This window comes from Engystomops pustulosus, chromosome 4 (assembly GCF_040894005.1).
Source record: "Engystomops pustulosus chromosome 4, aEngPut4.maternal, whole genome shotgun sequence".
In the NCBI taxonomy this organism is placed as follows: domain Eukaryota; kingdom Metazoa; phylum Chordata; class Amphibia; order Anura; family Leptodactylidae; genus Engystomops; species Engystomops pustulosus.
The window spans coordinates 209405969-209420617 of record NC_092414.1 but is presented as its reverse complement, the minus strand read 5'-3'; the positions used below and the strand labels follow the sequence as shown (position 1 = coordinate 209420617).

Here is a 14649-nt window from a genome sequence, read left to right as displayed (position 1 = left end):
GTATTATTACCCTTGTAAGGGCAGGATAGCTGTACGGGCTCTTACCTGGGCTGCGGCCTATGCAGGAGGGGATCCAGGCGTCTGATTCCTCCAGGCCAGAGACCAGCAGTGCTATGGTATACAGCCTGAGCTGCGGCCTATGCAGGAGGGGATCCAGGCGTCTGCTGGTGAGGCACGCACGGTGATGAACCACAAGGCTCAGCAGGTGGGAGATGCAGGAGCGATCTCATGTGCCGGGTACATGGTGGCTCATACACACCACAGCCTCAGCTATTACCCCTGTAAAGACAGGATAGCTGTACAGGCTCCTCCAGGCCAGAGACCAGCAGTGCTATGGTATACAGCCTGAGCTGCGGCCTATGCAGGAGGGGATCCAGGCATCTGATAGCTGTACAGGCTCCTCCAGGCCAGAGCCAGCAGTGCTATGGTATACAGCCTGAGCTGCGGCCTATGCAGGAGGGGATCCAGGCATCTGATAGCTGTACGGGCTCCTCCAGGCCAGAGACCAGCAGTGCTATGGTATACAGCCTGAGCTGCGGCCTATGCAGGAGGGGATCCAGGCATCTGATAGCTGTACAGGCTCCTCCAGGCCAGAGCCAGCAGTGCTATGGTATACAGCCTGAGCTGCGGCCTATGCAGGAGGGGATCCAGGCATCTGATAGCTGTACGGGCTCCTCCAGGCCAGAGACCAGCAGTGCTATGGTATACAGCCTGAGCTGCGGCCTATGCAGGAGGGGATCCAGGCATCTGATAGCTGTACGGGCTCCTCCAGGCCAGAGACCAGCAGTGCTATGGTATACAGCCTGAGCTGCGGCCTATGCAGGAGGGGATCCAGGCGTCTGATGGTGAGGCACGCAGGGTGATGAACCACAAGGCCCAGCAGGTAGGAGATGCAGGAGCGATCTCATGTGCCGGGTACATGGTGGCTGATACACACCACAGCCTCAGCTATTACCCCTGTAAGGGCAGGATAGCTGCACAGGCTCCTCCGGGACGAGGGACCGCATGCAGCGTATACAGCCCGGGCCGCTCCATCCAAGGGTTCTGTGTAAAGACACAGAGGACCTAGAAAACTTATTATCTAGATAGACACACAGGACCTGAACTCTTCTGTCATACCTAAGAGAAAAAGAAATACAAGGGTTGTGTGTGTGCTCCGGCCTTATATAGGGGGAGGCAGCCAAGACACTAATTGTTTAATTGTCTACTACTGCTTGTTAACCTGCTCTCTTCTGATAGTACCTAGGGGATAAATCCCATATGTGTGCTGCCGAACGGACGAAAAAGAAAGTAGTTATATTCCTGTACATAGGGGGCCGTATTATAGTAGTTATATTCCTGTATATAGGGGGCAGTATTATAGTAGTTATATTCCTGTACATAGGGGGCAGTATTATAGTAGTTATATTCCTGTATATAGGGGGCAGTATTATAGTAGTTATATTCCTGTACATAGGGGGCAGTATTATAGTAGTTATATTCCTGCACATAGGGGGCCGTATTATAGTAGTTATATTCTTGTACACAGGGGGCAGTATTATAGTAGTTATATTCTTGTACATAGGGGGCAGTATTATAGTAGTTATATTCTTGTACATAGGGGGCAGTATTATAGTAGTTATATTCTTGTACATAGGGGGCAGTATTATAGTAGTTATATTCTTGTACATAGGGGGCAGTATTATAATAGTTATATTCCTGTACATAGGAGGCAGTATTATAGTAGTTATATTCCTGTGCATAGGGGGCAGTATTATAGTAGTTATATTCCTGTACATAGGGGGCAGTATTATAGTAGTTATATTCTTGTACATAGAGGTCAGTATTATAGTAGTTATATTCTTGTACATAGGGGGCAGTATTATAGTAGTTATATTCTTGTACATAGGGGGCAGTATTATAATAGTTATATTCCTGTACATAGGAGGCAGTATTATAATAGTTATATTCCTGTACATAGGAGGCAGTATTATAGTAGTTATATTCCTGTGCATAGGGGGCAGTATTATAGTAGTTATATTCCTGTACATAGGGGGCAGTATTATAGTAGTTATATTCTTGTACATAGGAGGCAGTATTATAGTAGTTATATTCTTGTACATAGGGGGCAGTATTATAGTAGTTATATTCTTGTACATAGGGGGCAGTATTATAGTAGTTATATTCTTGTACATAGGGGGCAGTATTATAGTAGTTATATTCTTGTACATAGGGGGCAGTATTATAATAGTTATATTCCTGTACATAGGAGGCAGTATTATAGTAGTTATATTCTTGTACATAGGGGGCAGTATTATAGTAGTTATATTCTTGTACATAGAGGGCAGTATTATAGTAGTTATATTCCTGTACATAGAGGGCAGTATTATAGTAGTTATATTCCTGTACATAGAGGGCAGTATTATAGTAGTTATATTCTTGTACATAGGGGGCAGTATTATAGTAGTTATATTCTTGTACATAGGGGGCAGTATTATAGTAGTTATATTCCTGTACATAGGGGGCAGTATTATAGTAGTTATATTCTTGTACATAGGGGGCAGTATTATAGTAGTTATATTCTTGTACATAGGGGGCAGTATTATAGTAGTTATATTCTTGTACATAGGGAGCAGTATTATAGTAGTTATATTCTTGTACATAGGGGGCAGTATTATAGTAGTTATATTCTTGTACATAGAGGGCAGTATTATAGTAGTTATATTCTTGTACATAGGGGGCAGTATTATAGTAGTTATATTCTTGTACGTAGGGGGCAGTATTATAGTAGTTATATTCCTGTACATAGGGGCAGTATTATAGTAGTTATATTCCTGTACATAGGGGGCAGTATTATAGTAGTTATATTCCTGTACATAGGGGCAGTATTATAGTAGTTATATTCCTGTACATAGGGGGCAGTTTTATAGTAGTTATATTCCTGTACATAGGGGGGCAGTATTATAGTAGTTATATTCCAGTACATAGGGGGCAGTATTATAGTAGTTATATTCCAGTACATAGGGGGCAGTATTATAGTAGTTATATTCTTGTACATAGGGGGCAGTATTATAGTAGTTATATTCTTGTACATAGGGAGCAGTATTATAGTAGTTATATTCTTGTACATCGGAGGCAGTATTATAGTACTTATATTCTTGTACATCGGAGGCAGTATTATAGTACTTATATTCTTGTACATAGGGGGCAGTATTATAGTAGTTATATTCCTGTACATAGGGGCAGTATTATAGTACTTATATTCTTGTACATAGGGGGCAGTATTATAGTAGTTATATTCCTGTACATAGGGGGCAGTATTATAGTAGTTATATTCTTGTACATAGGGGCAGTATTATAGTAGTTATATTCCTGTACATAGGGGCAGTATTATAGTAGTTATATTCTTGTACATAGGGGGCAGTATTATAGTAGTTATATTCCTGTACATAGGGGCAGTATTATAGTAGTTATATTCTTGTACATAGGGGGCAGTATTATAGTAGTTATATTCCTGTACATAGGGGGCAGTATTATAGTAGTTATATTCTTGTACATAGGGGCAGTATTATAGTATTTATATTCCTGTACATAGGAGGCAGTATTATAGTAGTTATATTCCTGTACATAGGGGGCAGTATTATAGTAGTTATATTCTTGTACATAGGGGGCAGTATTATAGTAGTTATATTCTTGTACATAGGGGCAGTATTATGGTAGTTATATTCCTGTACATAGGGGGCAGTATTATAGTAGTTATATTCCTGTACATAGGGGGCAGTATTATAGTAGTTATATTCCTGTACATAGGGGGCAGTATTATAGTAGTTATATTCCTGTACATAGGGGGCAGTATTATAGTAGTTATATTCTTGTACATAGGGGGCAGTATTATAGTAGTTATATTCCTGTACATAGGGGGCAGGATTATAGTAGTTATATTCTTGTACATAGGGGGCAGTATTATAGTAGTTATATTCTTGTACATAGGGGGCAGTATTATAGTAGTTATATTCTTGTACATAGGGGCAGTATTATAGTAGTTATATACCTGTACATAGGGGGCAGTATTATATTAGTTATATTCCTGTACATAGGGGGCAGTATTATAGTAGTTATATTCCTGTACATAGGGGGCAGTATTATAGTAGTTATATTCTTGTACATAGGGGGCAGTATTATAGTAGTTATATTCCTGTACATAGGGGGCAGTATTATAGTAGTTATATTCCTGTACATAGGGGGCAGTATTATAGTAGTTATATTCTTGTACATAGGGGGCAGTATTATAGTAGCTATATTCTTGTACATAGGGTGCAGTATTATAGTAGTTATATTCCTGTACATAGGGGGCAGTATTATAGTAGTTATATTCTTGTACATAGGGGGCAGTATTATAGTAGTTATATTCCTGTACATAGGGGGCAGTATTATAGTAGTTATATTCTTGTACATAGGGGGCAGTATTATAGTAGTTATATTCCTGTACATAGGGGGCAGTATTATAGTAGTTATATTCCTGTACATAGGGGGCAGTATTATAGTAGTTATATTCTTGTACATAGGGGGCAGTATTATAGTAGTTATAGTCTTGTACATAGGGGGCAGTATTATAGTAGTTATATTCTTGTACATAGGGGGCAGTATTGTAGTAGTTATATTCCTGTACATAGGGGGCAGTATTATAGTAGTTATATTCCTGTACATAGGGGGCAGTATTATAGTAGTTATATTCTTGTACATAGGGGGCAGTATTATAGTAGCTATATTCTTGTACATAGGGGGCAGTATTATAGTAGTTATATTCTTGTACATAGGGGGCAGTATTATAGTAGTTATATTCTTGTACATAGGGGGAAGTATTATAGTAGTTATATTCTTGTACATAGGGGGCAGTATTATAGTAGTTATATTCCTGTACATAGGGGGCAGTATTATAGTAGTTATATTCTTGTACATAGGGGGCAGTATTATAGTAGTTATATTCCTGTACATAGGGGGCAGTATTATAGTAGTTATATTCCTGTACATAGGGGGCAGTATTATAGTAGTTATATTCCTGTACATAGGGGGCAGTATTATAGTAGTTATATTCCTATACATAGGGGGCAGTATTATAGTAGTTATATTCTTGTACATTGGGGGCAGTATTATAGTAGTTATATTCTTGTACATAGGGGGCAGTATTATAGTAGTTATATTCTTGTACATAGGGGGCAGTATTATAGTAGTTATATTCTTGTACATAGGGGGCAGTATTATAGTAGTTATATTCCTGTACATAGGGGGCAGTATTATAGGAGTTATATTCTTGTACATAGGGGGCAGTATTATAGTAGCTATATTCTTGTACATAGGGGGCAGTATTATAGTAGTTATATTCTTGTACATAGGGGGCAGTATTATAGTAGTTATATTCTTGTACATAGGGGGCAGTATTATAGTAGTTATATTCCTGTACATAGGGGGCAGTATTATAGTAGTTATATTCTTGTACATAGGGGGCAGTATTATAGTAGTTATATTCCTGTACATAGGGGGCAGTATTATAGTAGTTATATTCCTGTACATAGGGGGCAGTATTATAGTAGTTATATTCCTGTACATAGGGGGCAGTATTATAGTAGTTATATTCCTATACATAGGGGGCAGTATTATAGTAGTTATATTCTTGTACATTGGGGGCAGTATTATAGTAGTTATATTATTGTACATAGGGGGCAGTATTATAGTAGTTATATTCCTGTACATAGGGGGCAGTATTATAGTAGTTATATTCCTGTACATAGGGGGCAGTATTATAGTAGTTATATTCTTGTACATAGGGGGCAGTATTATAGTAGTTATATTCCTGTACATAGGGGGCAGTATTATAGTAGTTATATTCCTGTACATAGGGGGCAGTATTATAGTAGTTATATTCCTGTACATAGGGGGCAGTATTATAGTAGTTATATTCCTATACATAGGGGGCAGTATTATAGTAGTTATATTCTTGTACATTGGGGGCAGTATTATAGTAGTTATATTCTTGTACATAGGGGGCAGTATTATAGTAGTTATATTCTTGTACATCGGAGGCAGTATTATAGTACTTATATTCTTGTACATCGGAGGCAGTATTATAGTACTTATATTCCTATACATAGGGGGCAGTATTATAGTAGTTATATTCTTGTACATAGGAGGCAGTATTATAGTAGTTATATTCTTGTACATAGGGGGCAGTATTATAGTAGTTATATTCTTGTACATAGGGGGCAGTATTATAGTAGTTATATTCTTGTACATAGGGGGCAGTATTATAGTAGTTATATTCTTGTACATAGGGGGCAGTATTATAATAGTTATATTCCTGTACATAGGAGGCAGTATTATAGTAGTTATATTCTTGTACATAGGGGGCAGTATTATAGTAGTTATATTCTTGTACATAGAGGGCAGTATTATAGTAGTTATATTCCTGTACATAGAGGGCAGTATTATAGTAGTTATATTCCTGTACATAGAGGGCAGTATTATAGTAGTTATATTCTTGTACATAGGGGGCAGTATTATAGTAGTTATATTCTTGTACATAGGGGGCAGTATTATAGTAGTTATATTCCTGTACATAGGGGGCAGTATTATAGTAGTTATATTCTTGTACATAGGGGGCAGTATTATAGTAGTTATATTCTTGTACATAGGGGGCAGTATTATAGTAGTTATATTCTTGTACATAGGGAGCAGTATTATAGTAGTTATATTCTTGTACATAGGGGGCAGTATTATAGTAGTTATATTCTTGTACATAGAGGGCAGTATTATAGTAGTTATATTCTTGTACATAGGGGGCAGTATTATAGTAGTTATATTCTTGTACGTAGGGGGCAGTATTATAGTAGTTATATTCCTGTACATAGGGGCAGTATTATAGTAGTTATATTCCTGTACATAGGGGGCAGTATTATAGTAGTTATATTCCTGTACATAGGGGCAGTATTATAGTAGTTATATTCCTGTACATAGGGGGCAGTTTTATAGTAGTTATATTCCTGTACATAGGGGGGCAGTATTATAGTAGTTATATTCCAGTACATAGGGGGCAGTATTATAGTAGTTATATTCCAGTACATAGGGGGCAGTATTATAGTAGTTATATTCTTGTACATAGGGGGCAGTATTATAGTAGTTATATTCTTGTACATAGGGAGCAGTATTATAGTAGTTATATTCTTGTACATCGGAGGCAGTATTATAGTACTTATATTCTTGTACATCGGAGGCAGTATTATAGTACTTATATTCTTGTACATAGGGGGCAGTATTATAGTAGTTATATTCCTGTACATAGGGGCAGTATTATAGTACTTATATTCTTGTACATAGGGGGCAGTATTATAGTAGTTATATTCCTGTACATAGGGGGCAGTATTATAGTAGTTATATTCTTGTACATAGGGGCAGTATTATAGTAGTTATATTCCTGTACATAGGGGCAGTATTATAGTAGTTATATTCTTGTACATAGGGGGCAGTATTATAGTAGTTATATTCCTGTACATAGGGGCAGTATTATAGTAGTTATATTCTTGTACATAGGGGGCAGTATTATAGTAGTTATATTCCTGTACATAGGGGGCAGTATTATAGTAGTTATATTCTTGTACATAGGGGCAGTATTATAGTATTTATATTCCTGTACATAGGAGGCAGTATTATAGTAGTTATATTCCTGTACATAGGGGGCAGTATTATAGTAGTTATATTCTTGTACATAGGGGGCAGTATTATAGTAGTTATATTCTTGTACATAGGGGCAGTATTATGGTAGTTATATTCCTGTACATAGGGGGCAGTATTATAGTAGTTATATTCCTGTACATAGGGGGCAGTATTATAGTAGTTATATTCCTGTACATAGGGGGCAGTATTATAGTAGTTATATTCCTGTACATAGGGGGCAGTATTATAGTAGTTATATTCTTGTACATAGGGGGCAGTATTATAGTAGTTATATTCCTGTACATAGGGGGCAGGATTATAGTAGTTATATTCTTGTACATAGGGGGCAGTATTATAGTAGTTATATTCTTGTACATAGGGGGCAGTATTATAGTAGTTATATTCTTGTACATAGGGGCAGTATTATAGTAGTTATATACCTGTACATAGGGGGCAGTATTATATTAGTTATATTCCTGTACATAGGGGGCAGTATTATAGTAGTTATATTCCTGTACATAGGGGGCAGTATTATAGTAGTTATATTCTTGTACATAGGGGGCAGTATTATAGTAGTTATATTCCTGTACATAGGGGGCAGTATTATAGTAGTTATATTCCTGTACATAGGGGGCAGTATTATAGTAGTTATATTCTTGTACATAGGGGGCAGTATTATAGTAGCTATATTCTTGTACATAGGGTGCAGTATTATAGTAGTTATATTCCTGTACATAGGGGGCAGTATTATAGTAGTTATATTCTTGTACATAGGGGGCAGTATTATAGTAGTTATATTCCTGTACATAGGGGGCAGTATTATAGTAGTTATATTCTTGTACATAGGGGGCAGTATTATAGTAGTTATATTCCTGTACATAGGGGGCAGTATTATAGTAGTTATATTCCTGTACATAGGGGGCAGTATTATAGTAGTTATATTCTTGTACATAGGGGGCAGTATTATAGTAGTTATAGTCTTGTACATAGGGGGCAGTATTATAGTAGTTATATTCTTGTACATAGGGGGCAGTATTGTAGTAGTTATATTCCTGTACATAGGGGGCAGTATTATAGTAGTTATATTCCTGTACATAGGGGGCAGTATTATAGTAGTTATATTCTTGTACATAGGGGGCAGTATTATAGTAGCTATATTCTTGTACATAGGGGGCAGTATTATAGTAGTTATATTCTTGTACATAGGGGGCAGTATTATAGTAGTTATATTCTTGTACATAGGGGGAAGTATTATAGTAGTTATATTCTTGTACATAGGGGGCAGTATTATAGTAGTTATATTCCTGTACATAGGGGGCAGTATTATAGTAGTTATATTCTTGTACATAGGGGGCAGTATTATAGTAGTTATATTCCTGTACATAGGGGGCAGTATTATAGTAGTTATATTCCTGTACATAGGGGGCAGTATTATAGTAGTTATATTCCTGTACATAGGGGGCAGTATTATAGTAGTTATATTCCTATACATAGGGGGCAGTATTATAGTAGTTATATTCTTGTACATTGGGGGCAGTATTATAGTAGTTATATTCTTGTACATAGGGGGCAGTATTATAGTAGTTATATTCTTGTACATAGGGGGCAGTATTATAGTAGTTATATTCTTGTACATAGGGGGCAGTATTATAGTAGTTATATTCCTGTACATAGGGGGCAGTATTATAGGAGTTATATTCTTGTACATAGGGGGCAGTATTATAGTAGCTATATTCTTGTACATAGGGGGCAGTATTATAGTAGTTATATTCTTGTACATAGGGGGCAGTATTATAGTAGTTATATTCTTGTACATAGGGGGCAGTATTATAGTAGTTATATTCCTGTACATAGGGGGCAGTATTATAGTAGTTATATTCTTGTACATAGGGGGCAGTATTATAGTAGTTATATTCCTGTACATAGGGGGCAGTATTATAGTAGTTATATTCCTGTACATAGGGGGCAGTATTATAGTAGTTATATTCCTGTACATAGGGGGCAGTATTATAGTAGTTATATTCCTATACATAGGGGGCAGTATTATAGTAGTTATATTCTTGTACATTGGGGGCAGTATTATAGTAGTTATATTATTGTACATAGGGGGCAGTATTATAGTAGTTATATTCCTGTACATAGGGGGCAGTATTATAGTAGTTATATTCCTGTACATAGGGGGCAGTATTCTTGTAGATATGTGTTTGTTGGGGGAAAGGTCACTCTTTTTTTGGTCTCTATAACTTACCACAACTTTCAAATGTTTAACCACTCCGTCTGTCAGAAAATAATCTTTGACTGAAGCTTTCACTTCTATTTTAATGTTTCCAATTTCTAGAGGAACAATAACAAATGGGATAACTAGGGCGGCATTTGGCTCCAAAGTGACGATCTGGCGGAAGTTGGCTTCGGCTGTAGCGGCGCTGCACATCTTCTCATTGTACGTCAGGTCTACTCGTACCTAGACAGATTAGGATGCAATGAGAACAATCTCGTATGTTGACAATAATAATATAATCATAGTATTATACTCCAATCCAGTAAGGCAAGTTTAAACTTGTATTGCATATGTATCTTTTCCATACATGATGGCAAAAAGAATATTGGACATATCTGCCCCTAACACAACTTCTACAGAACCACCAAGTCACCAAATCATTTTCTACTCCTTGGGGGTAAGCATCATATATTGTCTCATTTGCTCCTTGAGGGTGCGTCTTCCTTGTTCTTTATGGGAAGGATTCATTAAGTTAGCTTTTTTGACCTTGGGGGCGGGGCTTATTTAGCTGATTCCTGTTCCCTGTGGGTGTGGCTCATTTATCAGCTTCCTTTTTCCTCGTGGGTGTTGTATTTGTGCACATTTTATAGCTGGTGTTAAAAAAACAGAAGACCTTAAAGCTGTCACCAGATTTTACCCCATTAAACTACTAGCCCCACCAGGTAGGGTATGAACTGTCCTTTGTAGAATTCCATCCTGTATGTGGAATGTCATAGGGCGGCACGGTGGGTAGCACATCTGCCTTGCAGCACTGGGGTCCTGGGTTCGAATCCCACTCAGGTCAACATCTGCAAAGAGTTTGTATGTTCTCTCCGTGTTTGCGTGGGTTTCCTCCGGGTACTCCGGTTTCCTCCCACATTTCAAAACATACTGTTAGGTTGTTTAGATTGTGAGCCCCACGGGGACAGGGACCAATTTGACATGCCTGTGCAGCGCTGCGTAATCTGTGTGCGCTATATAAATAAAGAATTATTATTATTATTTATTTATTATCCATGAAATCATCTGATACAAAGTCATGTGAAAATTAGCATAGAAGAGTGATATTTGCTCGAGAGGAGTCATGTTTGGAGGTTTCAGGGGGTAAAATTTGGTGACCTATTGATGTGATGCCTCTTTAAAAAGAACATGAGATAAGTGGGGATCCAAGGTTTGCCTTTCTGACCAATCAGCTGATCCCTGGCCTGTTAATCTGAAACCCCTCCTTTAAGAAGTCTAACAACTCAGAGTCACCCTAAAAAGTAATAGCAACATTGGGGCTCATTTACTAAGGGTCTGAACGCCGTACTTTCGTCTGGTTTCCCGAATATTTCTGTTTTGCGCCGAAATTCCCAGGAAAAAAAAACGATTTGTGTTGCAAGATCAGCACTTACATGCACCGGGATGAAGAAGGTGAACCTCGGCGCAGCAGCGACACCTGGTGGATATTGGACGCACGATCTTAGTGAATCCTGGCAGACCCGAATCCTCGTCGGACAACGTGCTGTAGGATCGCAACTGGACCGGGTAAGTAAATGAGCCCCATTGTGTATCCGAAATTATATTATATTATATATATTATGTGAATCTATATTTATGCAAATTAACTCCTAGCTACAGTATGAAGGTGGGTGTGATTGCCGATGCACCCGTGTCTTATTTCTACATCTGGTAACTTTTTAAAGTGCCAAATTTGCTTGTAGGGGATTTGGGTGGTGGTCGTTTCCCTTCAATATCCTAAAAAATTGTCTTCAGCTGATTAATGATCTTTATCTACTGAACGTCCAGGATCTTGTGTCAGATCGTAATCCCAAAAAATTTCCTGGACATTACCTCGATTTGTTCAGGCACATAACTGTAAAGGACGGCTCGAATTTCCACCTGCTCGTTACGAACCACCGAATATGGGAGCCGGAGATCGATAAAGAAGATTTTCTTGACTAGAATTTCGTAGGGTTTAGCAACGCAAATTCCTGTGGACCAAAATAAAGTCTCTTGGCTTAGAAGGTAAGGGTGAATATGACATTGGTCCTCAAATTGTACATCCAACCCAATCTAACCCAAAATTGTACACCCAACCCAATCCAACCATCCATTTCTCACAAAGATCATTTTGATAAAAATACATTAGTGCCTTCAGGTTTTGAGTCTCTCCACTGACCAGTATCTAGTGATGTGGACACTTCTTCTGGCTGCTACGTGGTGACCCAGATGTCCTACAAGCTGAGACCTCAGTAATCAGTTGCGAAGACCCCAAATTTATTGTAACAACCAAATTAAAGGTTTCGGAGAAGCAGCCCAAGTGCCACTTTTTGTAGACTTGTTTCAGGTCGTTGGAAGAATTGTTCATACGTCCTGAATATACTAAGGTCTCCATGAGGCAGTGGTGGAGAGGGGAGGTACAAATTGGGAACAGGACAAAAGATCCAGGTGCTAAGAGTTTGTGGAAAGTTACCTGACTTTGGAGAGATACTGATTGCAGAAAATTCCCAAGTGGTGATTGACTCTGGTAAATTTGCATTAACAACCTTCGAAGAAAACCTGGGTGATAGGAAACAGAGAAAAATTGGTCTTCTCAAAGGACGCAGGATGGACGGGTGCACAAAAGATTCAATTGACCGAGACATGAGATATTTGTTGACAACTGTGGACAATTTGGTTCGATCTGTCAAAATATGTCAGGTCTATGGACATTCATATAATGGACTAATATTGCGACAAAATCATTGGCCCTCAAGGGTTACAAGGGTTTAACATACACCATCTGTGATCGTTGACTCCAAGTCTACATAGAACTTTGAAGAATTGGGGCCAAAAATGGCTGTAGATTCCGACCTATCATTGCCAGAGGTTCCTGACATCTCTCCCGTTTTATCAATGTTCATGCACTTTCGGGCCTACAAATGTCTCCACAACAAGTCCAATCATGCACATCACCTCTAAGAGGCATTTCTGGAGATGTTGGTTCAAAGTTAAATATTAAAGGTCACGTATCTGTAGTTTTGGGGTTCCCAGAACATGTGGATGCCTTCATGAAGGTTTATGGTCCTAAAACTTTTTACATCTCTCGTTCCTGAGTTTCTTGGAGAGTAAAGGGGGTCTCATGACTTAGCTTCAAACTTCTGGCACTTGTGTAGTGGGACAGATGGAAGGTGTAAGGTGTCGGACCCTAAACCCCGGCAACATGAAGGGATTCTTGGGCTTTAGGGGCCCCATGCTTACTGAAAGGTTACCTTTCAGGAGATCGAAGAGTCCCCAAGATTATAGGATAGGATTTACGCTACACTTGTACAATTTGTCTGCTGGTCCTGTGCATTAGTGGGGTCAGAGATGGCTGGAAGAAGGAGCTCATGGCACAGGAATATTATCATGGTATATTAGGTGCAAAAAAGACACAGGTCCATAAATTCCAACATACAGTGAACATTGGTCCATAATGGGGAAAAAGAAAAATCCTGACTTCAAATCCAGCAGTCAGATATCAAAGCTCTGTCCCCAGTATCTAGTCTCCATAGCTGATATTTTTGACCTTAGGAAGCGCCCCGGCCCCTCTAGGGGTTCCCTCACCCGTTGGAGTCGGCTCTTGTTGGGAGAATCTCCACCTTCCACAGCCAGCTCTCATAGAAGATGCTCCGTGAGTTGATGTTTTCCATCGTTTCATATAAATCGTCATCGGGGCCTTTCTCAGATGCTGCCGTGTCCGTGACTACAGAGGCCTGATGGACTAAAGGGTCAGAGATAAACGGAAAGACTTAGGGGATATCACACTAGATCTTGGAGAAAATTGGAATAGTATGTATCTCCTCCACTGCATATAGATGTCATAACACATGTAGTAATGTCTCTATAGTGGTCTAGGGGGTTTCCAAAAACATACCTTGGTTACACTACTACTACTCCTATCCTGTATATATGGGTACAGTACAGTACTACTACTCCTATCCTGTATATATGGGCACAGCACAGTACTACTACTCCTATCCTGTATATATGGGCACAGTACTACTACTCCTATCCTGTATATATGGGCACAGCACAGTACTACTACTCCTATCCTGTATATATGGGCACAGCACAGTACTACTACTCCTATTCTGTATATATGGACATAGCACAGTACTACTACCCCTATCCTGTATATATGGGTACAGCACAGTACTACTATTCCTATCCTGTATATATGGACATAGCACAGTACCACTACTCCTATCCTGTATATATGGGCACAGCACAGTACTACTACTCCTATCCTGTATATATGGGCACAGCACAGTACTACTACTCCTATCCTGTATATATGGACACAGCTCAGTACTACTACTCCTATCCTGTATATATGGGCACAGCACAGTACTACTACTCCTATCCTGTATATATGGGTACAGCACAGTACTACTACACCTATCCTGTATATATGGGCACAGCACGATACTACTCCTCCTATCCTGTATATATGGGCACTGCACAGTACTACTACTCCTATCCTGTATATATGGGCACTGCACAGTACTACTACTCCTATCCTGTATATATGGACACAGCTCAGTACTACTACTCCTATCCTGTATATATGGGCACAGCACAGTACGACTACTCCTATCCTGTATATATGGGTACAGCACAGTACTACTACACCTATCCTGTATATATGGGCACAGCACGATACTACTCCTCCTATCCTGTATATATGGGCACTGCACAGTACT

At 38.9% G+C, this 14649-nt stretch overlaps 1 protein-coding gene across 2 annotated transcripts in view; it reads right to left on the bottom strand.

Moving 5' to 3' along the window:
• Nucleotides 1-14649, bottom strand: part of LOC140128237 (complement C3-like) — a 71848-nt gene that overhangs the window by 20966 nt on the left and 36233 nt on the right. For both annotated transcript variants that reach the window (XM_072149793.1, XM_072149794.1), the window contains exons 18-21: nt 13511-13667; nt 12399-12484; nt 11777-11916; nt 9935-10147 (exon numbers count right to left, since the gene is read on the bottom strand). In XM_072149793.1, coding sequence (XP_072005894.1) covers nt 9935-10147; nt 11777-11916; nt 12399-12484; nt 13511-13667 — 596 coding nt within the window. The remainder of the gene's footprint in view (nt 1-9934; nt 10148-11776; nt 11917-12398; nt 12485-13510; nt 13668-14649) is intronic.